Genomic DNA, 24,530 nt, shown 5'->3' with positions numbered 1-24,530 from the left:
CTGCAGTCCATGGGGTCGCTAAGAGTCGGACACGACTGAGCGATTTCACTTCCACTTTTCACTTTCATGCACTGGAGAAGGAAATGGCAACCCACTCCAGTGTTCTTGCCTGGAGAATCCCAGGGACGGGGGAGCCTGGTGGGCTGCCGTCTCTGGGTCACAGAGTCGGACACGACTGATGCGACTTAGCAGCAGTAGCTTTGAAGAGGAGATGTGCAGGTCTAATTTCCCAGGCATGAGGGCGGCGTGGAAAGGGGGGCCTTGCCCACATATGGCAGAACTCATCTCGGAGGGTTTTCCTGTCTGGAAAGTAAAACTGGCTTCGGTTTTCATGGCGGGAGAGTGTCAGCCCGTGGGCAGGCGGCACCACGCACGTCGCACCACGTGATGCTGCGGATAGATCCGCTGCCTGTGCCCGCCTCCCCCTCCCCTCCCCCGTCACCGTCTCTGAACGCTTGCTTTCCCCGCTCCTCTTTATTTACACTGAAAACCAAACGCCAGAGTTAACTCTTCTGAGTGTGTCATGGCGCTGTCACCTAAATGCAGCGAATTAGCGAGTCTTATCCCAGGCACTCAAAAGCATTTCATCAGATGCCGTTTTGAAAAGTAAAACTGATTTCAGTTATGATATAACGGGTGCATGCCTGCTAAGTCGCTTCAGCCGTGTCCAACCCTCTGCAAGCCTAGGGACTCTAGCCTGCCAGGCTCCTCTGACCATGGGATTCTCCAGGCATGAATGCTGGAGTGGGTTTCCCTGCCTTTCTCCAGGGGATCTTCCCAATCCAGGGATCGAACCTGAGGATCTTCTGTCTCCTGCATTGGCAGGCAGGTTCTTTACCATTAGTGCTACCTGGGAAGCCCTGTGGTAGGATATCCCATATATATTCAGGAAAAATCATTTAAAATCCCAGGACAAAGAGAGAATTTCATTTAAATTTGCATAATCTGCCTAGAGTCACAAGAGCAGCTAACTTTTTCTGGTGCTCTACTTCGTAGAAAGCCCTTTTGTATGCATCCAATGGCCTATCCAGTCTTCTAAGCAGCCCCCAGAGGAATGCTTGTCCCCATTTGACGGATGAGGAAACTGAGACTCAGGCATTTTCTGGCTAACCCAAAGCATCACTTCAAGCAACTCAGAAATTGGATCCAAACCAAGGGTGTCTGATTCCACACCCAGTGCACTTTTCCACTCTGTTGCAGCTGCAGGGGACCCTTTTTGCTACTTACATATTTTAATGCTCAATGTGTTTTTAAATAAGTGCTGTGTTTTATACATGCTGGAGACCATCGAGTCAACTTCTAGTGTGGTGTCGGTGAAGGTGCCAAGTCAGAGTCCCCAGAGGGAATGTCACCTGTGAGGCTGGAGGTGCCAGACACAGAGATGGGAGGTGCTAGGGTTTCCCTGGGCTCCAGGGAGTCGTTCCCTCCCATGCATCACGTTTCTTCTTGGAAGCGGGATGCTGCCTTTCTGCTGTGACGCTGGTCCCTGAAGTGGATTCTAGCCAAGGTAGGCTCATCCTGGACCTCATCAAGGGAAAACTCCTAGACTTCGGAAAGGACCTGGGTGGGAATGCAGTCGTAGAGTCCAGCAGGTTCCTCATTACGTATAATACGTATAAATAGGTCTCAGGTGAATCCTGTCCATCTAATGGGATGTTTCCACTGACTGTTCACTGCGTTTGTTCCTGAGACTTGCTCTGTTCTGAAGAATGTAGCAGTGTTTATACAGTAGGGTCATTGTGCTGCCAGATCTTTAAACAGTAATGGATTCTATTTTTTTGATGTTGTTTGTTTTAATTTTTTTTTAACTTTACTTTGTATCAGGGTACAGCCAATTAACAAACAATGTTGTGATAGTTTGGGGTCAACAGCAAAGGGACTCAGCCATCCGTCTAGATGGATCCACTCTCTCCCCAAACTCCCCTCCCATCCAGGCTGCCATGTAGCACTGAGCAGAGTGGTGAATTCTGTTTCTGATGGAGTCACATAATCCCATGCATGCCAGGATAGTCACGATGGGGTGGGGTGCGTTTTTAAAGAGGTCTTCTTCCAAGGCTCATTTCTATCAGCATGGGAGTCGCGTGTGTGTGTGTGTGCATGTACGTGTGTATACAAGAGACAGAGACAGAGACAGAGAAAGATGGAGATGGAGAGGGAGAAGGAGAAAGAACTAGAGAAAACACTGCAGGCAAAGGGCGCCAAGGTGGCTTCCAGCTGGCAGTTAGCAGGGGGATCTGTGCCCTGGCCCTTTTTGCCAAGCCTGGCCTCAGGCCAGCTCTCAGAGTGCCAGTCTGGATTTAGCAAGGCTCAGAAAGGAGCCTGAGCCAGGAGGTGAGACCGATGTTGCAGAAGTAAAACTTTCCTTCTGGCTAGATTTAAATGAATGAACAAATAAGCAAACAGAGGAATAGATAAATAAGGAAGACGCATGAATACCGTTTCCTCCGATGTAGGTCTGTGCTTTTCCTCAGGAGCCCACGTCCACCTGCCCTCCTGGCTGGAATGTGGAGGCCACCTTCCCAGCCCAAGATTGGTCACCCCAGGAATTTGGGATGGGGTAGGGTGGGGGGTCATTGCTCAAGGCAGCCTTGAACTTGGCCTTGAGGCGTCAAGTCCCTAAGAAAGACACGACCCCTGGGAAGCTAATCCTGTGTTCCTGGCGAACTGGGGAAATTGCCTTGGCAGTTGCAAAGCGGTGGGCTCAGGCAAGGGTCTCTTTCCTGGGAAATGAAACTGTGTGTGGAGGGACTGGACCGTTTTCTTGTAGGGGAGCAATGGAGGCATCAGTCATTTCTTCTCCCAGTCTCTACGTGGAGCCCTGCGATGCTCAGAGGTGTCCCATCAGAGGCTCGTTAAAGGCAATTCCAGCTTTGGGAGAAAACTGGGAAGTGCTTTGGTGGTGGCTTCCGAGGGAGGCTACCTTGTCAGCATCTCTGTCTTCTTCCTGGATGTGTGGTGGTGCCTGCCCAGTGGCCACTGCCCAGGACGAGCTCATGGCTGACCCACGTGCCTGTGAGCCAGAGCTGAGCGTGACCTGGACGGGAAATGGTGAAGCTGGTGTGGGCTGCTAAAGGGGAGGAAGCTCAGCTCGGCAGATCTGAGCTATGACACAGATGTCAACCAGTCCCCCAGTGCCATTCCCTTGCATCTGGAATGTTCTGGAAACACAGGAGGGTGGCATGTGTTGATCCTTTCTGGAGAAGAGGCTTTTGCCTGTTCTTCCTGAGCTCAGCATCCACAGGAATCCAGCTTGGTGGGGCCTGGCTTTGCCGTGTCAGTTGGGTTCTCCAGAGACAGGACCAGTAGGGTACCTGCTGAAGAGATTTGGTGTAAGACATTGGCTCATGCAGTTGCAGAGGCTGTCAAATCTGACATCTGTTGGGCGTGCACTGGCAGGCTGGACAACCTGGTGTGGATGCAACCGTCTTGAGGCAGAATCCCTTCCTTTTCAGGGAAAGCTCAGGTTTTGCTTCTGACCTTCAGCTGATGAGACGAGGCCCACCAGCATCATCAAGGATAATCACCTCTCTTTAAAATCAAAGGATGGTAGATGTTAACCACACCTTTGAAATACCTTCAGACCAGTGCCTCGATTGGCGTTGGATTTAAGTCACTGAGTGCAGTGGCCTGGCCAGGAAGACTCAGAAAACTGACCGCACCCGGGGCTCCTGGCTGCTTGGCTGGCCAGTGGTCAGTGGAGCTGCTCCTTTCCGATTTCCAGACCAGCATTTGCTGGTGTGGCCAGTTCCCTGTCCCTGAAGGACTCAGCCTGGCTGAGTGGGAAGTGTTGGAAGGAGGTTCATACAGCAAATCAATGTCACCAGGCCACACCAGGACCAGCCTTCAGCTGTGACTGGTGCAATATTGCAAGGTGGACATGAGGCATAATCTGCTCTTCAGAATATAAGGGGCTTCCCCTGAAGGGGAGTGAAAATAAAAGTGTTAATCACTCAGTCATGTCCAACTCTTTGCAACCTCAATGCCTGCAGCCCTCCAGGCTCCTCTGTCCATGGGATTTCCCAGACAAGAATTCTGGAGTGGGTTGCAATGCCCTCCTCCAGGAGATCTTCCCAACCCAGGGATCGAACCCAGGTCTCTGATATCGAAGGCAGATTTTTTGCCATCTGAGCCACCAGAGGAAGCCATGGAGGAAGGGAAAACTCAAAAATCAATCAGTGGAACTAAGTCCCATTTCCTCTAGAGGATTCAAAGAGGCAGCAGGCAGACAGAGGGACCTCCCAGGATCAGATCCACAGATGCTGCTGACTCGCTGCGTGGTCTTTACACGTGTCAGCTCCGGCTCCATAGACGGGAGCGTGGATGTGTGTTGACTCTGCCTTCATTATGGAAACCTCCAGTGAACACCTGGCTGTTTCAGCTCTGCCCCGGAGTGTCAGGGGGCAGAGACTGAGCTCGTGGATCCTCCCGGGAGGGGCTTGTGGCAGGGACACCGTGGAGGAGGTATGGTTCTGCTTCATCTGAGCACCAGGGCCCAGGACGCAGCCCCTGAACATGCCTCCTCCCTGCGTCTTTCTGGAGAGGGTGGATGCCATACCCACCGCCTGGAAGCCCCAGGCCAGGGGTGCCTGGGAGTCAGGGGCTGCAGCCAGAAATGAAGTGCGTCTCCAGCGCCTTCTCGCTGTCCTTGCTCTGAGCCCTGGTGCAGTGGACTTCCTTGCAGCACGCTTGCCTTTGGAAGTCAAGTTCAGGGGGAATCTACGTTAAGTCACAAATTGGACTTGGGCCAGAACGTGTGGGTTGTTACTTTTGTGGCCCCTCCTTGCTCTTTTACAAACATCCCCCCAGAGGACGAGACCCCTCTGTAGGCTGGGTGATGCCAGAACACCACCCCACTCGCACTGTTTCAGGATTCAGTCCCTGAGAATGGAGTCTGCTTCCCCAGTGGCTCAGTGGTAAGATATCCATCTGCAATATGGAAGACTCAGGAGATGCAGGTTCGATCCCTGCATCAGGAAGATCCCCTGGAGGAGGAAATGGCCACTCCAGTATTATCACCTGGAAAATCCCGTGGACAGAGAACCCAGGGGGGCTCCAGTCCCAGGCATCGCCAAAGAGTCGAACGCGACTGAGCATGCATGCAGCCCACACGGGTGGGCCCTGGGCACGGTCTGCTCGGTTCCTATCCATCCGTCACCCTCAGAGGGAAAGGCTAAGACTGGAGAAGGGAGGGACTGAGTTTCCCAGGCAAGTGATGAAATTCTACAAAACCTCGGCCCCAGCGCACCCACAGGCTCCTGAAATGAAATACAAGTGGTGAAGTGAGATCTGCTTCCATTCTAATGGAGCCCTATAAAAAATAATAAAAGGAAAACAGGAGAGAAAGGCACCTTGAGCCAACAGGGATGTAATTGTGGGTTTAGCTTGGCAGCTGCGGTAGCAGATCACACAGTTCTTGCAGACACGAGCCTGACTGCGCACCGTGTAGACACAGGACCGCGTTTCCCAGCTTCAGCGGTCCCTGGCCACCGTGCCTTTCCCTTTACTTCACTCCAGTCTCACATACGAGAAACTCTCAGATGGTCGCGCAGTGGAGTCATATGAATACAGCTCACCTAGGACAGCTGGTGCACACAGAGACCCCTGCTGGGGCTTCAGGGCTGCCTGGCCTCCGGGCGAGCCCCCAGCTGATGGCCTTAACTCTGTGTGTGGTTTCTAAGGCACACGCCACTGTAGAACCACAGGACAGGCCAAGAAAGACACACGCACCAGCACACACGGTCCACAGGGGGATCACCTTCTGTTACAGGAGGGCAGGATCGTGTGCAAAGCAGGCTGCTTGACTCTAGCTCAGCGCCCCTGTCTTGGACACTCTGCTGGTTGCACGTCCAGGTTGCACTGAGCAGCCTTCATCCTTCCGCAGTGCCTCCTCCATGCTGCCCACCTGGAGGCTCACTGCAGCTGGAGCGGAAGAGCTCTGTGTGCCGCGCTGAGGGTCCAGCTCCCAGCCCAGAGCGCAGGCCGCCTGGAGCCACTAACTTACTGTTGAGTCTGTGGGGCGAGTGGGGACAAGGGGGATGTCCCTTGCTGTCCTGGTTCTCAAAGCGGGTGCCCTGAGAGCTGCAGCACCACCTGGGAGCTTGTTAGTGATGTGACTTCTCGGCCCTGCCCAGACCGGCTGAAGCAGAAACTCTGGGGGTGGGGCCTCGCCCTCCAGGTTTCAGCAAGTCCCCCTCCTCAGCAGGGATTCTGATGCTCTCTGGTCTAGCCCTGCTGCAGGGTCTAGGGAGATGAAAAAAGAGAATCCCTGGAGCTGAATAGAAGGGGTCTGTAGAGTGGAGAGCCGGGAGAAAGGATGTGCAGAGGAGGGTTTGCACCCAGGAAGTCTGCCTGGATGGATGGGGAACCCCCCGCCACCAACCTCCCACGGCAGTGGCTTTAGTCTGCCTGAGTCTTTGCGGTGTGGGACTGAGCCTTGCCTTTCTCTGTGGTCTGGGAGACAGGTTCACTGTGTGTTGTGAAGAACTCTAGCTTAGGGTCAGATGGCAGGATGCTTTTGATGTGGTATTTAAAAACCATGGTGTAGGAGTGTGATTAAGGTGACAGAAAAGGGGGCTTCCTGATTGGTCCGTCTTGGTCCCAGACATCCCAGCTACGCCTGCAGTCATTCCTTTACCCACCAAGTATTTATTGAGCACCTACTGTGTGCAGTCACTGTTATAGGTACTCGCCACACAGTCATGAAACATACACAAAAATATTGCCTCTGTAAGTTCACTTTCTAATGGGAAAGACAGCCATTGAGCCGGATAGCTTACTAAAGGCTAGCAGGTTAGAACACACTAAATGCTAAGGAAAAAGAATAAAGCGGACCAGGAGTGGTGGTTCTACAAAGGACGCCTGAAAACATCATCTATAAGAACATGACAATTGAGTGAAGTCCCAAAGTCAGTGAAGAGGGGGAGGTCTTACGGTTAACCAGCAGAAGAGCTTTCCAAGTGAAAGGAGTGGTAAGTGCAAAGACCCTGAGGTCAGTCTGAAGTGTTGGGGGACAACTGAGGCTGATGTTTAGTGACTAAGGGGAAGAGTAATAGGGGTTGAGATGAACGGATTATGGGGCCAGTGAGGGACTTTGATCTTCACTCTGAGTGAGCTAGGAGACTCCTGGGGGCTGTTAGCAAAGGAGGGACACGATGTCTCTCAAATTAAGCAGGATGTGCCTGGCCCCTGTGTTAAAGCCAAAACCCACTAGGAGGCCCCCGCAGGAATTCAGGTAAGAGATGGTGAGACCTGTATGAGGGTGGTAGCAATGCAGGGGTGGGAGAAGTGGTTACTCTAGACATATTCCGAAGGTAGAGCTGATACGTTCTGCTGGCTGGTGAGAAGGACTTCCCTGATGGCTCAGTGGATAAAGAATCCACCTGGAATGCAGAAGACACAGGAAATGTAGGTTCGGTCCCTGGGTTGAGAAGATCCTCTGGGGAAGGAAATGGCAACCCACTCTGGTATTCTTACCTGGAGAGTCCCGTGGAGAGAAGGAGCCTGGTGGGCTGCAGTCCATGGGGTCACAGAGAGGCAGACGCAACTGAGCGACTAAGCTTGCATGCATGGAGGGAGGAGGAAGGAACTGAGGCTGAGCCCAGGTTTGGGGACTGCACCCCCGAATGAGGGGTGGACAAGCCAAAGCTGGAAATCCTCCTGAGAACTGAGCCTCAGCCCCTCTGAGTATCAGCCCAGACACTGGGAAGTGAAAAGTGAATGTGTCAGTCACTCAGTCATGTCTGACTCTTTGCAACCCCACGGACCATAGCACAACAGGCTTCCCTGTCCTTCACTGTCTCCTGGGGTTTGCTCAAACTCTTGTCCATTGGGTTGGTGATGCCATCCAACCATCTCATCCTCTGTCATCCCCTTCCCTTCCTGCCTTCAATCTTTCCCAGCATCAGAGTCTTCCCCAATGAGCCAGCTCTTTGCATCAGGTGGCCAAAGTTTTGGAGCTTCAGCTTCAGCATCAGTCCTTCCAATGAATATTCAGGGTTGATGTCCTCTAGGATTGATTGGTTTGACCTCCTTGCTGTCCAAGGAACTCTCAAGAGTCTTCTCCAACACCACAGTTCAAAAAGCATCGATTCTTCGGTGCTCTGCCTTCTTTATGGTACCTTCATGAGGTGATTCCAAACAGAACCACACTTTAAAAAAAAATTAGCATGATGAGACCTGCTGTCTGAGCCCAGCAGTGTCTCTTACTAAATACTCAGTGGGCTGAAAAAAAAAAAAGAAACTCTCAGTTTTACAATGGTGACTGTTCAAATTCCCTACATGTCATTGTGTGGGAAGAGGTGCTTTGCCCAACCCCTGCCTACAGAATAAGATCTTGGCTAAAGGTCTTTTAACATCAGGTTTTCTCATTTTATGTGAAACATTCAATATTTGACCTTTGAAAGTGGCTCCCTGGGACTGGTCTGTCTCACATCTTTCTGCTTTGACGCATGGAGATTTGACTCCATGTATGTTTTCTGACATTTTCTCGAAGATTTTATGTCCTCTTTTAGGATAGTGAAATTTGCAGCTCTGATGACGTTGATTGCTCTCTGCCTCGGGGTTCTGAAGCCGATTGGCATGAAAGATGTCTCCTAGTTAAGCTCGACCGCCTTGCAAACCTTCCAAGCCGTGGGCGGCTCAGTGTCGGAGACTGGAAAACGAGTGCTTTTCCCAACTGTGTTAGTGAAGTTGGGTAGGAATAGCTTGTCCTATTTACGAGGGACCTTGGGTCGTCACAGACGTCAGTTCACTGGGCTGCGGGGCTGAGGCATGGATTGAAAGGGCCTCGTTTGGGGAAAAGTTAGTGAGGGAGACACGTTCTCAGGGGCTCCCACCGCGTCCTCATCCCTCCGCTTGCTGTCACGCATGACCGTCTTTGCCATCTCTTGGGATGTCGGACAGATGGGTGCCGTTTTGTGGAAGAGCCGTACTCTTCCCTGTGATGTAAACGAGTCCCATCAGGTCTCTGTGGATGCTGCCATCAGGGACAAGGGGAAATGCTTGGCATTTTCTCTCCTGCAAAGGAAAATCATCTTGGCTAACCAGGATTTACATAGCCTGTTAAGAAAATAAAACCCTAAAGCACCATCATGGCTATCTGGCTTCATTCTTTCCTCTCTGGAAAAGGAAAAGTGTCTCAAGAAAAAAGAAACTCAGGAGCTCGAAAGGATGCCACACCTTCGTCAGGTAAACTCTGCAGAGGTCTCATTCTACAGAATATCGTACTTCCAAAGGATGAATTCGTCAAGACTGCATTTCCTCCCCAGTTTTCAAGATCCGAGTGTGAGGTCGTCTTGCCGATCCCCGTTTTCAGCTGCTAAAAGAAACACACCCTGAAATCATGAAACCTTCTCAGGGAAACGTCAGCCCCCTTTTGGGGACAAAGAGCTAACTGTTGGTGGTGACTCTTTAATTAATTTTGTCTTCAATTGCTTTGGAGAAGGGGGGAAGGGAACGGGCCTGGTGGGAAGAGGCTGACGTTCCAGGTGTAAGAGAATATTTAGTAAGAGTAAAAATAACACCCAGCTGTGAAGACAAACATCTCCAGTTTCAGTCTGAGCCCGGAGTGCTCCATGAATCACTGCTGAGCTCCACCCGCCGCTCGGCCGCGGGCTCTCTGAAACAGCTTTTCCACTGCCTCTGAGTCAGAAATAAAACAGACCCACAAATTACCCCAGAGCGCTCCAGACAATCTCCTCCTTGTCTGGGGTCCTAAAAATACCTTTTGTGGTGACTACCTCCATTCATGGCGCGTAACCCGATTAGGAGCTCGTTGGGTCGATTAGCACTGAGTCTGTGCTTTTCGAATTCTTAGGAGGAGAACCGCCAGAGGAGGGGGTTGGTTCCGACTCGGGTTTGCGGCCGCCTGGGATGAACGCCCCGGCCAGCGTCGTTGGGCCCTCTTGTGGGACTGGCCTCTTTGGACTCCTGGAGTGGTCCAAGCAGACCTGCGGGGTCTCCCAGTCAGTTCCCTCATCAAGTTCTTAACATGAAATCACCTCGTGAACTGAGAAGGACATCTGGGAAGACAGCGCCCTTCAGATGAACTGTGGAATGGGCTGAAGACTGCTTTGCCAGTAAACATTGGCCTGCTCACCCACAGAAGGGTTGGAGGGGGAGCGGACCGTGGGCTTCAAGGGCAGAGTATGGGGGGCTGGGAAGAGGGGCTTCGCCCCCTCAAATGCGGGCACCATGGAAACGGGCACAGCTATATCCCCAACACCTGGGACAGTGCCTGGTGTAGAGACCTGCTCTATAAATGTCAGATGCCAAGTTTTATTTTGTGTTTCAAAAAGCAAAGCTCTTAATTTTGATTTCTCGGTGCATTCTTATAGGCATGATGTGCGTGTGTGCTAAGTCACTCAGTTGTGTCCTAGTCTTTGTTAAATGGATGAAGGGATAAAGAATATACATGTGTATATATACATACACATATATATTACATGTATGCACATACATACAAACAATGGAATGTTCTTGTTGTTGTTCAGTCATTAAGTCTTGTCCAACTCTCTGCAACCCCATGGATGGCAGCACACCAGCCTTCCGTGTCTTTCACTATTTCCAGGAGTTTGCTCAAACTCATGTCCGTTGAGTTGGTGATGCTATCTAGCCATCTCATCCTCAGCCACCGCCATCTCCTTTTGCCTTCAATTTTCCCCAGCATCGAGATCCTTTCCAGTAAGTCAGCTCTTTGCATCAGCTGGCCAAATGATTGGAGCTTCAGCATCAGTCCTTCCAATGAATATTCAGGGCTGACTTCCTGTAGGGTTGGCTGGTTTGATCTCCTGGCTGTCCAAGGGACTCTCAAGAGTCTTCTCCGGCAACACAGTTTGAAAGCATCAATTCTTTGGCGCTCAGCCTTCTTTATGGTCCAACTCTCACAACCATACATGACTGTTGGCAAAACCGTAGCTTTGACAATACAGATCTTTGTTGGCAAAGTGAGTGCTCTGGTTTATAATACACTGTCTAGGTTTGTCATAGCTTTTCTTTCAAGGAGTGAGTGTCTTTTAATTTCATGGCTGCGGTCACCATCTATAGTGATTTTGGAACCCAAGAAAATAAAATCTGTCACTGTTTCCACTTTTTCCCCATCTACTATATATAAAATAGGTAACTAACAAGGACCTACTGTATAGTACAAAAAGCTTTACTCATTACTCTGTAGTAACCAATGTGGGAATAGTATCTAGAAAAGAGTGGTTATATGTGTCTGTATAACTGATTCGCTTTTCTGTACTCCTGAAACTAACACAGTATATTGTACACCAACTATACTCCAATAAAAGATTTTTTAAAATATGCATTTCAGATAGGAATAAAAGTATTCTACCAGGATGCGATGGAGAGCAAGCAAGGCAGGGAATAGCCATCTCCAAGTGCAAGACAAACTCCAGAACAGGAAGCAGGGTGGGCCCTGAAAAACAGGTAGATTTTGAAAAGGTTGACGGGTTTGCCTCCACCCACTGGAATAAGTTATATCCATTGCCCAACTTCAATTTCAACCTACCACAGGGGCTTTCTCAAGCCTGAGGTGCCTCCACTCAGCGCTGTGACGTGAGGGTGGATCCCAGTTTTAACGTGGCTGGTGAGCTTGAGGCTGTGGCTTGGGGCTGCATTCAGGGACCTTCTTGCATAAACGAGGTCCCTTCACACTCAGCAAGGGCACAGTGCATTCTTTTCAACTGAAGAACCGCATCTGTGCAGTTTCACTGAGGGCTCTTTCCGTGATGGAATCTGCCCCACTGTAGGTAGGTTCTGATTCAAGAAAACCAATGTCAGATGCCAAGTTGTATTTTGTGTTTCAAAAAAGCAAAGCTCTTAATTTTGATTTCTCGGTGCATTCTTATAGGCATGATGTGCGTGTGTGCTAAGTCACTCAGTCGTGTCCTATTCTTTGTGACCCCATGAGCTGTAGCCCACCAGCCTCCTCTGTCCATGAGGGTCTCCTGGCAAGAATACTGGAGTGGGTTGCCATGCCTTCCTCCAGGGCATCTTCCCAACCCAGGGATCAAACTTGTGTCTCTTATGTTTCCTGCCTTGAGAAGCGGGTCCTTTACCACTAGCACCACCTGGGAAGGCATCCTTTTCAAAAAGAAGAGGTTATGTATGGAAACAGCTAAAAAAAAGTTTTTTCTTGAACTGGGCTCCTTTTCATCTTTTTTAGAAAATATTATTTTATTTATTTGGCTGCATGGAGTCTTCGTTTTAACACGTGGGATCTTTAATTGCAGCATGCAAACTCTTCGCTGAAGCATATGGGCTCTAGTTTCCTGACTTGGGATGGAACCTGGGGCCCCTGCATTGGGAATGTGGAGTCCTAGCCCCTGGACCCAGAGAAGTCCCTTCCCTGTCTACTTCATCTTAAACAGCGACATTGCCTACTTCCCTAATGCTCCAGTTTCTGCCCTGGTCCTCAGGTCTGTCTGCTTAGACTCACGATGTGGGTCACAGTCCTTCCTGCTCTGCTTTCTGAGCCCAGAAACTTCTTACCTGACTTCCTCACACTTAGGAATGTTCACCCTCCATCTCTGCAGAGCTGGCACCCGGCTGAGCACCTCTAGGAGGTTTGGGGGAGGAACAAATGACATTCCACTATAAATTGAGGAGTTTAACTTTTTTTTTTTTTTAAATGAACCAGACATCACATTTCCTATCTCTGTCCAAATAAACCTTGCCACATTTAATGTCTCCCAGGAGGCTCTGCCTTCATCTGCACGGGGCTGCCCCTGTTCAGCTCTCATCGCCTTCTCCTTGACTGGCTTGAGGATATTCTTCAGAAAATACCCACCAGTGATGAAGCTGAGTCTTCTGAGGGTCCATCCCATAATGTGTTATGTCTGGGAAAGAGACCACTCGTGTGGAGTTACCAGGGGAGGTCCTATAGCGTGGTGGTCAAGTCTTGGACTCAGGACCCTAACTGTCTAAGTTCAAATCCCAGCCCCTCCACTGATGGTAACATGACCTTAGACACAACCTGTACCCCAAATCTCTGCACATCACCTGTATCATTGTTGCTGCTTGTTGGTATTTGACCTTGCAGATGAGATAAATAGCAACAGCTAACACTATAACATTTGTTGTGTGTTAGGTGCCATTTTGCGTGTTTCACCCCCTGTGTTTACTATAACAGGAACACATAAGAGTTTGGAGCCATCTCTAGCATGAGTAAGCAGTCCAGTATGGGATGGATGAACCAGATAAGATCTGTAAATGTTTGTTCACCCACCATGCATTAGATCAATTTCCCAGAGGCAAATTTGGATTTAAAACATGTAAGCTAGGACCTCCCTGGTGGTCCACCGGTTAAGAATCTGCCTGCTGATGCAGGTGACATGGGTTTGATCCCTAGTCTGGGGAGGTTCCGCATGCTGCTGGGCAACTAAGCCCATGTACCGCAAAGGCGGAAGCGCACACTCCAGAGCTTGTGCTCTGCGAGAAGAGAAGCACCGCAGGGAGAAGCCTGCACGCCGCATCCGGGGAGCAGCTTCCACTTGCAGCGAAGACCCAGTGCAGCCATAAATAATTAATGAAAACCCTTAAAAATAAAACATAGGAATCAGAAGATTGTGGAAACTGGAATATATGTATATAGCATTCTATCTTCGAAGATCTTTTCATTGTTTAATCATCCATTTCTTATATTTTTGCACTCATTTTTCTGATTCTTTCCAAAACAATGTCAATAGGTTCGTCTGTACCATTTTTCTAGATTCCACATATGTGCACTTTTATATAATATCTGTTTTTCTATCTCTGACTTAAACTTCACAATATCTGTTTTTCTATTTCTGTCTTAAACTTCACCCTATCTGACAGTCTCTAGGTCCCTCCACGTCTGCAAATGGCACAGTGTTGTTCCCTATTAATGCCTGAGCAATAGTCCATTGTGTATATATACATATGCACCGCGTCTTCTTTATCCATTCTTCTGTTGATGGACATTTAGGCTGCTTCCATGTGCTAGCTGTTGAAAATAGTGCTATGGTGAGTGTAGGAGTGGGTGTATCTAACGACTACTCCAGTAAAAAGGACATAAGTAAATTATAACAAAAACAACGTCAAGAGACAGGAAGTGTGGAGCACTGGCTGGGCACACACAGTCCCGGGATTCCTGCACCTGCAGCGGCTGAGAGCTGAGTGCTCCGAGCACCTGCTTTGCACGGGGAGTGTTCTCAGGTCTGTAAGCCGGTGGTGGGAAGGATTCTGCCTGCTGCGCCACCCAGGTCTCTGAAGGAGAAGCCACAAGAGAAACTTCTCTCAAGGTTCAGCTCAGGAAAAGCTTCTCTTATGCTGAATAACTTGGTTCATGTGTATTTTTTTTTTTTTTTGACATCTTGAATGGTCACAGGATATACTTCCTTTTTTGCTTTGGCGAGTAGAAAGTTCGGAGATAAATTGATGTGCTACCTTGAGCAACTATAAATAGTAAGCTTGCTCAATGCGCTGAATTTATCTCTTGATTAATTGCTTTGCTGCCCTTATATAACACTCACTTCCATTCCTTTGATCATTTATGTTATTTTGGTCTTGTATGCATTTTTGCAATCTATCTCAAATGGCACATAGTTTGAGGAAGAACAGGTAAATAAAATATATTGAGAGGCACTGCACATACACATAAATATCACTGTGGAGTTTCAGACAAAAATAATGGCATCTTCTCCTTAGAAAACTGTTAATAGAAGCTAAATGCTTGTTCTTCCAAGTAGTTTCTGAAGAGTCCTTCTTGACTACTCATCAGAACCATATTGTTATTGTTCAGTTGCTAAGTCATGTCCGGCTCTTTGCAACCCCATGGACTGTAGCACACCAGGCCTCCCTGTCCATCACCAACTCCCAGAGGTTACCCAAACTCATGTCCATTGAGTTGGTGATGCCATCCAACTATCTAATCCTCTGTTGCCCACTTTTTCTCTTGCCCTCAATCTTTCCCAACATCAGGGTCTTTTCCAGTGAGTCGGCTGTTTGCATCAAGTGGCCAAAGTATTGGAGCTTTGAAAACACAATCTGGTTTTTCAGCGTGTCTGAGTTTCAGCTTAATTTAAATTGAGTAAACTTTCCAATTTATTTTATATTCTTTGCTATGTTCTTTCACCACTAATTCATAATACCAGCATGTATCGAGAAGTCAGTGCTCATGATCTCAACTCACCTTAACTGAGACTCAGGCCATGTTAGCCAGCCATGTGTTCCTAGTTATCAGAGGAAGGGCACCAACATTTCTTCTTATTCATCATGAAGGTTGAAGGATCTTTCTACATTATTTCTGTATTTCCTAGAGTGAGCTTCCCTGATAGCTCAGATGGTAAGGAATCTGCCTGCAATGCAGGAGACCTGGGTTCGATTCCTAGGTCAGGAAGATCCCTGAAGAAGGGAATGGCAACCCACTCTGGTATTCTTGCCTGTAGAATCCCATGGACAGAGTCCATGGGGTTGCTAAGAGTCGGACATGATGGAGTCACTAGCACTTTGACTTCCAGAGTAGCCACAGTTACGTGCAAGTGACATGGAAGTCTGTGAGACTGCTGTAGAGATTAAACTCCTAAAATTATCTGGCCCCAAGGATGTTTTAAGGGACTTGGGGGAGTGATACACCCAACTTTTTGGCCCCCCAGATGTTGTCCAGTGCCTTCCTGGAACTCTTCAGTCTGAACCTGCCTCCCCCTATCAGGATGACTCCAAGCCAATGTGAAATTTCTCCTGCTGAGAGTGGGGGCAACCAGCTGTCTTCCTGCCTCGTGTCTCTTCTCCCTGCTGCTGCGTATTGTATGGGGTTGTGGTTATAAATAGAACCCAGACCTGAAAATGTGAACTCGAGAAAATGATTAAGACACGATAATTTTTTAATGTATTTTATCGTGGTAAGAATACTTCACATGAGATCCGGCTTTTAAACAAAATTTTTTAAAAATATTTTTTAATGTGGCCAATTTTTAAGCCTGCCCTTAGTCTGTTACAATGCTGGTTCTGTTTTCTGTTTTGGTTTTTTGACCACAAAGCATGTGGGATCTTCGTTCCCCAACCAGGGATTGGACCCTGTATGGGAAGGTGAAGTCTTAACCACTGGATTGCCAGGGATGTCTGCAAATAAATCCTTAAGTGTCCATTACTGTTGAGCAGGGGTACAAGGTTGTACAGCAGGTATCCAGAGCTTTCTCATTCTACTTGACCGCAACGTTATGCTTATTGATTAATAACTCCCCATTTTTTTCCCTCCTCTGGCTGCTGGCAGCCAACGCTTCACTCTTTTTCTGAATATGACTTTTAAAAATAGCTTATATAGGGGGAATCATGCAGTATATGTCTTTCTGTGACTGACTTTTTCCACTTAGTATTCATATAATGTCCTCAAGATGCATCCGCGCTGTAATGTATTTCTGATTTCTTTATTCTTAAGGAGAATAGCATTCTGTTGTTTGCATGTACCCCGTTTTCTTTATTCATCCATCCATGGACATTTAGGTCTGCATCCTGACTATTGTGAAGAGTACACAGTGAACATGGAACTGCTCATATCTCTTGGAGATCCTGATTTTAATTCTTTTAATTCTTTGGGATAGATATGCATAAGTGGGGTTGTTGGCTCATATGGTTGTTCTTTGTAAAAAATGTTGCAAGGGATCGCCATACTATGCTCCAGTGCAGCTGTACCCTTTAGCGTTCCCACCAAGAGTATGCAAGAGTTGCAGTTTCTCCGCATCCTCTCCAGCACTTCTTAAGTTTTGCTTTTTGTCTTTATCATAGCCATCTTGACAAGTGTGAGGTGATACCTCATTGTTGTCTGACTTGCATAATAGCTTTTCCATGCCCTTGAAAGAAAGAGTCTTCGAGAGAAATATCTTGAACCGTGCTTATTTGCAATTAAGAAATTCATGCTTCAAATAATAAGACAGAAATTTCATATCCACCAGTTGATTACCCATTTAGAAAGCATCTAAAAAATGCCTTAAAACTTTCATAGGGACTGTTAAAGAGCACATAGGTGAATATTAGGAATATCACATTTAAAGGGATGCTCTTTGCTTTGTGCATCTCAAAGCAAGAATGCCCAAATCCTCACCATGTTAGAATAGAAAACTTGCAACCCTCTGTTTTAGGCTCAGTGCAGATGGAATACTAAGCTGTTTGTGGGAAGTTTCTTCCTGTGTCTTTTAAGAATGCACGCTGAAAGGTGGAGCTAAACAGCACAGTAAGTGTGGACAGGTTTCCATATGGATCTTTTCTTATCACAGCTGGGCAAAGACTGAAAATGCATTTATTGGGAGAATTTTAAGTATACACTTTTCAATTTTCTGAACCACATTAAGATTTATTTTTCTTAATAAAAAATAATAACAACATGTCCCTGAAAAAATGAAATCTTTGGGAATTTCGTCTCTCTTTTTTAAAAAAATTATTTAGTTCTTACTTATTTCATCTTTGGCTGTGCTGGTCTTCACAGCTGTGCAAGCTTTTCTTGCTGCGGCCAGTGGGGACTGTGCTTCCTTGAGGTTCTCGGGCGTCTTTCTTATTGTGATGCCTTCTCTGTTGCAGAGCAAGACTCCAGCACTTGTGGCTCCTAGGGTATAGGGCTCAGGCTTAGTAGTTGTAGCACACGGGTTTAGTTGTTCCGCAGCATATGGGATCTTCCCGGCCCAGGGATCAAACCCGTGTCCCCCGCGTTGGCAGGCAGATTCTCATCCCCTGCACCGCCGGGGAAGCCCCCTTCCCTTTCTAACTTCCATCTGTTTAGACGTGTTCTGGATGCGTCATGCAGCTGCTGTGCTGGGAATGAAGAGAAGGGGTCAAGGTTGGTGGTCTAGACTGGACACTGTCCGTATGTTGCAGCACAGAGCTTAAACCAAAGTAACGTGGGGGCTGGGCCTTCTTGATGCCTTTCTGAAATGAAGATCTGTTTCACCGCTTGAGAGGCTGCCATCGCAGCCATCTTACTTTTACCGAGGGGACATCTGGAAGCATAGACAGTGAGTAGAAGCTGCCCAGCTTCAAGCCTCAGCTCTGCCTCCTCCCGACTCAGACCCGGAGCAAGCCCCTTCTCTTTTGTATTCTCAGTTGCACCTCTGAGAAATGGAGCTGATGCCAGGCTGTCATGAGGACTGATAACAGTTAAGCTCTCAGAACATGATGACGTGTAGATGGGCTGCTGCTGCTGAGTCGCTTCAGTCGTGTCCGACTCTGTGCGACCCCACAGACGGCAGCCCACCAGGCTCCCCCGTCCCTGGGATTCTCCAGGCCAGAACACTGGAGTGGGTTGCCATTTCTTTATCCAATGCATGAAAGTGAAAAGTGAAAGTGAAGTCCCTCAGTCCTGTCCAACTCTTCGCGACCCCACGGACTGCAGCCTACCAGGCTCCTCCGTCCATGGGATTTGCCAGGCAAGAGGACTGGAGTGGGGTGCCATTGCCTTCTCTGCTTTGCTATTAACATTTCCAGGGGAATAGTTAAGGGGAAAAGGTTGAACAATGAGACCAGCTGAGGCCCCTTCAATCAGTGTTAACGTGAACGCCCGGCTTGAGTTCTGTGTGTCAGTGGCCCTATTGGGGTGACCCTCTTCCCACACTGAGGTTGGAGTTCCCTTAGAGTTAAAACAAAAACTATTTGAAATGAACATAAACATGGTCCCCTTCTGTCTTCCTCTGAAGCTGAAACAAAATACAGTGGGAAAAAAATATTTTAAAAAATGTCCTGAATGTACAGCTTTTGCAAATAGCATTTCATGTTGCCTTTTTTTTTTCCCTAATGCTGAAAGCTGGCTGGAAAAGCTTAATAAAGTGAATTATGTCTTCTGGTTATAAGATAAAGACATAAACTAACCTTGTTGAAGATTACGCCTGTTTTAAATATGTACACATATTTTTGTAAAATTCCAATAAAATGCAATTTATTTTTATTTTTTAATGATTTTTATTGTGATAAAAATCACATAATATAAAGCATACTCTTTTAACCGCTTCTAACTGGATAGTTTGGAGAAGGCAATGGCAACCCACTCCAGTGTTCTTGCCTGGAGAATCCCAGGGACCAAGGAGCTGGTAGGCTGCAGTCTATGTGGTCTCACAGAGCTGGACACGACTGAAGCGACTTAGCAGCAGCAGCAGCAGCAGCAGCTGGATAGTTCAGTGGCACTAAGTAGAGTCACATTGTTGTCCATCTCTCACCGTCATCCGTCTCCCAGTTGTTCACTTTCCTAAACTGGAACTCTGTCCCCACTAAACACTAACTCTCCTTTCCCCCTCACCCTGCACCCCTGGGGCGTCTATCATTGTACTTTCTGGCTCTGTGGACTTGACTATTCTCGGTGTCTCATATAAGTGGAGTCAAACAGTATTTGTCTGCCCTAATGTGTATTGGTTGGAGAAGGAAATGGCAACCCACTCCAGTGTTCTTGCCTGGAGAATCCCAGGGATGCGGGAGCCTGGTGGGCTGCCATCTATGGGGTCGCACAGAGTCGGACATGACTGAAGCGACTTAGCAGCAGCAGCAGCAGCAATGTGTATTGGAATAAACAGAAGGCAGTTTAACAGCTCATCGTATCTCCGGATTTGATGAGGTATCTGTTTTAATACCATGGGAAAGCTGACGTGATCTGTTCCTAGAGCTTAGTCCTCAGAGATGGAAATTGAACGGTAGGGTTGTAAGAAAATGACAAGAGTTCGTTTGAAGGGTCCATAATCCCCAGTGACCCTTCTTCCTGTAATTCTGTACATCTCCTTGGCCTTTCGCTTGTTAAATGGCTAACTGCCTTGCTGGAGAAGAAAAAATTTTGTAGTGCCTGGTATACAGCTAGTGCTCAATTAAAAAATGCTTTAAATGAGGAGTGAATGACTGAATCCGAACAGCACTCATCCTAGAGTAATAGTCATCACCTACGTAGCATCTAAAGTCTTTTTTCCTAAAGAACCAAACTCCTTTAACTCTCTTCCCTAGTAACTTCTCTCCTTGAGACAAATAGACCAAAACACACACACTCTACTCAATGGACGGAATTTTCCAAGGGGATAGGAAACTTAAGTCTCAAGTGAAGACATTCAGTGTTTTGATATTAGGATGGGTCTTTTAGAGATAAATGTTGGAAGCCAGGAAAAATAGCATCAAGAGGAAATAATGCATGTGTAGGCAGCATCGGAAATATAGAGGGTTCACACCATGGGAACTCTGACCACTATTATTTTTGAATTTCCTTCATGTTAGTACAGCTGTGCGGATGCCATGAAGCAGGGTTATGTATTTCCCGGCCCACGGTATGGGCTACCATAGTCCAGGCGACCCCAGCTATGACCTCCATCCACAGACATACCTGCTCCATCCTCATCATTAGCCCTTAGCTCCCTCCATCAGCACCTGTGCAAAGGATGCTGAGAATGAATCTGTAGTTTCAAAGTTTCCAGATGCTGAATGAACTCTTTCCAGGGCCTGTGGTCCATCCTTCCTGTCCACTCCCCTGCCACAACTCTTAGATCCAGAATGACTTTCTCCATCCCATCTCAGTCCTGCCCCACCCAGAGAGTGCCCTTCTGCTCTGATACCTCCTCAGGCTTGAAGGTCTCATCCATGCTTGCTCTAGTTCCAAGATTTGGCAGACTGGCTGCAGAGTTCTAGCTGACATGGTGTGAAGGAGAAAAAGGAAGACCCACTGGGGTGGAGCCCACAACCATCAGGGACTCAGACATTGGGATAGAAGTCTAAAATCCAGTAGATTAACTAGATTGCCAAGAGTACAAAAAACCCTGTGTTGGGTAACGCTTAGGAGGACTTTTTCAGAAATCTGCCTTAGATGACGTAACTCAGCTCTCAGGATCCTTTAGCTACAGGGATCTTGTGTTAGTGATCTCTGGCTTAACCATCTAAGAAGGCATTGACACATTCTTCTGTTCCCTGGTTAAACCAGAGTTTTCTGTTTGGAGTTTACCTGTTATGTATGGGAATGATTGAGGGCAGAAGGAGAAGAGGGTGACAGAGGATAAAATGGTTGGATGGCATCACCGATTCAGTGGACATGAACTTGGGCAAACTCCAGGAGGGATAGGGAAGCCTGGCATTCTGCAGTCCATAGGGTCACAGAGAGTTGGACATGACTTGGCAACTGAACAACAGCAATCTCATCACATCCAGTCACTTTAGATCTTACATTAAAAAACATGTATTCTTTTTTCTTCTCTTTTTCCAGAAAGGTAAGTGTGTCTTTATCCAAGTGTCCATGGCTGCCTTAACTAACAGCCACCCTCTGAGCTGTCCCCCAAGGCCCAGCAGCTGACCCCTGGCACACAACTGGTTTCACTCCCTGATCCCAGTCCTCCAGGGCTGCTGGGGTCCCCTGTCCTGCTGCTTCCTGCAGGGCCAGTCCTGCTCCCCTATCTGCCCTTCCTGCCCACACCTAAGCCAGGAGCACTGGGAGCCTTCAAATTCCATGTCTAACAAGCGGCTGCAGGGATTTGAAAGTGAACACAAAGGTGTCCTTCTGAGGTCTGGAAGAGGCATGTCACTCTGGAATAAACCTGGCAGAGTGTCACCTCTCACCATCTGTGTGCGTGGCCTGTTTGCAGTCATACAGGGGGAGCAAGTGCCCGTCCAGTGTTCCCTGCGCATGTTTCCAACCAGCTGTCACAGACGGGGCTTCGGCAGGACAGCTGTGGAAGGAGCTGGCTGGAGGAGTGGGAAGCAGGTGGCAGCGCTGGTCCCCGTGTGCCTGTGCTCTCCTTCCAGCGAGCGTGGGCGCGGGCTTGGTCTCACAGGGGTCCTGTCACAAAATGCCATGGGCCAGGGGTCTCAAACAGCAGGACTTTTTTTCTCATGGTTCTCGAGACTGAAGTCCAAAATCAAGGTGCTGGGGAGGGTGGTGGTAGGTGTCTTGTGAGACCTCTGTCCTTGGCTGGAGGATGGCTGCCTTCTCACTATAAACTCAGTGGCAGAGAGAGAAAAAGAGAGGAGTCTGATCTCTTCCTCTTCTTATAAGGGCACTAATCCCATCATAAGGGCCTCAGCCTCATGACCTCATGTAAACTTCATTCTCTCCCAAAGGCCCCGCCTCCACATGCCGTCACGCTGGGACTGGGGCTTCAGTATGTGAACCTGGAGGAGGCATGGTCATTCAGCACATCACAGATGACTGCGTTCCTCTTGTCAGCCTCCTCCCTCCTTCCCCTCCAACTTGCCCGTCCTGGCTTCTCTCTGTGCACCATGGAAAGGCAGGGAGGCAGGCTCTGGGGGGCCGCAGTAATGGAAGGCTGTGTCTTCTTTTCCCCCAGGAACTCCCCTGACGAGTGCAGCATGGCCAAAGGCGGGAAGATGGTGGGCAGCCCGGACACCGTCGGGATGAACTACAGCAGCTACATGGAGGAGAAGCACATGCCACCCCCAAACATGACCACCAACGAGCGCCGCGTCATCGTTCCCGCAGGTCAGAGGCTCGGTCAGCGGCCCAGGCCTTCCTCGGCCTCCGCTCAGCTCTCTCTTCCTGCCCTTGGCATCGGTCACCCTCAGCTGCCTGCAGGAGTGGTTGCGGATGGACCAGAAGATACTGGTCCACCGTGGTGAAGTGTTCACCGCTATGTGTGTGCACGCACGTGTGTGTGTGTGTGAGAGAGAGAATCCATGCAGAGTGACCTTTCCAAGGAGGACTTGCCTTTTTCTGAGCTTCTTTGGTGTTAAATATCTTTCCTTTTATGAAGTGCTACTTAGAATAGAAGGTAGACTTAGCATTTTTTTTCTTACCTGGCATAATTAAAAATTGGGAGCCCTGTATTGTTGGTTGTCAAACTTGAAATTCCAGCCCTCACTGGCTTATGAAAGAGACTCTGAGAGCGTGAGTCATTCTTTTCCAGAAGTAATTCTAAACATAATCCAGAACAATAACTCTGGATTTGAGAACCATGCCAGGGACTTATTTATTTAGTAAAACTAAAGGTAGTCGGAAGGATGCCTTAAAACTCCTCGGAGGAAATGTGCTGTATGAAACCTAAAATACTCACCACAACGATAGCAGTGGTGACCACCAGCAGGTCCTGACTCGGGTATTCAGTGAGCGATGCGCACACACTGAATTTTTGGTGTCATGAGCTCTCAAGCAATACGTAGCGTGGTTTGTCACGAGTGCCCTGATGACAGTGACGCTCGGGGAGGTTGGCCTGCAGTTAGAGGCGAGAGAGGTTGGCCTGTAAGAGGCGAGAGAGAACTTCCGAGGTGGCACACTTGTAAAGAACCCCATCTGCCAGTGCAGGAGGTGTGAGCTCAGCCCCTGGGGCAGGAAGGTCCCCTGGAGAAGGAAATGGCAGCCCACTCCAGTGTTCTTGCCTGGGAATTCCCCTGGACAGAAGAGCCTGGTGGGCTCCACGAGGTGGCACAGAGTTGGATACTTCTTAGCAGCTAAGCGTGAGTTAGAACTCAGACAAGCCCCCCCCCTGCCCCCACTCTTTCATTCTCAAGCCCCTTTCTGTAGCCCCTGGGGGCTCCCTCCATCACCCCCTGCGGCTGTCTGGGCCCCTCGCCTTCTGCCTCTGAAACTGAACTTGCTGTCGCTTTAGCCTGAAACCCTTGGTTCCAGGGAGTTCTGTGATTCATCGGGGCTCTCTAGCCACCCCATCCAGAGGCGGCCCTCCGCCACTCCACCCAGTGACCCTCAACCCCTGCCTGCCTTACTTTCTTTTACTGCTTTTTTTCCCCTCTGTCACTGCAGTGGGATTTTATGTGAAAGTCTTCTTCTCACCTGCCTCCCTTGTGTAAGACCTACAAAGGCCTTGCCTCCATGGCCAAGCCCAGTGCCTGGTGCCTGGTGTCCCCTAGGTTCTCCATGAATGTTAACTGAGGGGAGAATGGACGAAAGGGTGCCTGACGAAAGGGTGGTCCTGCCCAGGACTCTGCTTATGGCTGGAGTCATAAGAGATGAGCATGGGTGAAACCGGTGCAGACTTGATTCTCCCTTGCCCCGGAGGTGGTCTGTGCATGCTCAGTCACTTTAGTCGAGTCTGACTCTCTATGACCCTGTGGACTGTAGCCCGCCAGGCTCCTCCGTCCATGGGGTTCTCCAGGCAGGAATAACTGGAGTGGGTTGTCATGCCCTCTTCCAGAGGATCTTGCCCACCCAGGGATTGAACCAAGTCTCCCGTGTCCCCTGCACTGCAGGTGGGTTGTTTACCACTGGGCCACCAGGGAAGCCCTGTTTCCCCGGTAGGGTAACCTGAATCTCGACATCTATAGGATATTAGTCCTTCCGTGGTCTTATACTTACTGGGTTGCTTCAGCTCTCCATCATTCTGGACCACTCAGTGGGAAGCACTAACAGGGCCCCAGGGGCCCCCTTGTGCTACAGGCATTGTTCTCCTGCTACATATAGCCCAGCAGCTATACAGTTTCCCTCCAGAATTAAGACCAGTCCTTCTAGCTGATAATTCTCCTCTGGCAGCTGGGTCAGGGGCCAGAAGAGGTCAAGGGGACCGTCTCCACTGCCAGTTTGAAAGTGAAAGTGTTAGTCACCTCTTTGTGACCCCCAAGGACTGTAGCCTGCCAGGCTCTTCTGTCCATGGGATTTC

The 24,530-nt window shown here is 48.7% G+C and overlaps 1 protein-coding gene across 7 annotated transcripts in view; it reads left to right on the top strand.

Annotated features, from left to right (window-relative positions):
- The window catches only part of ERG (ERG, ETS transcription factor), a 322,032-nt gene that overhangs the window by 248,156 nt on the left and 49,346 nt on the right, over nucleotides 1-24,530 (top strand). For all 7 annotated transcript variants that reach the window (XM_018052860.1, XM_018052858.1, XM_018052850.1 and 4 more), the window contains one exon: nucleotides 22,251-22,402. In XM_018052860.1, the coding sequence (XP_017908349.1) occupies nucleotides 22,251-22,402 (152 nt within the window). The remainder of the gene's footprint in view (nucleotides 1-22,250; nucleotides 22,403-24,530) is intronic.

This window comes from Capra hircus, chromosome 1 (genome assembly GCF_001704415.2).
Source record: "Capra hircus breed San Clemente chromosome 1, ASM170441v1, whole genome shotgun sequence".
In the NCBI taxonomy this organism is placed as follows: domain Eukaryota; kingdom Metazoa; phylum Chordata; class Mammalia; order Artiodactyla; family Bovidae; genus Capra; species Capra hircus.
Note: the sequence above shows the minus strand (reverse complement) of the source record. Positions and strands in the feature narration are given on the sequence as shown.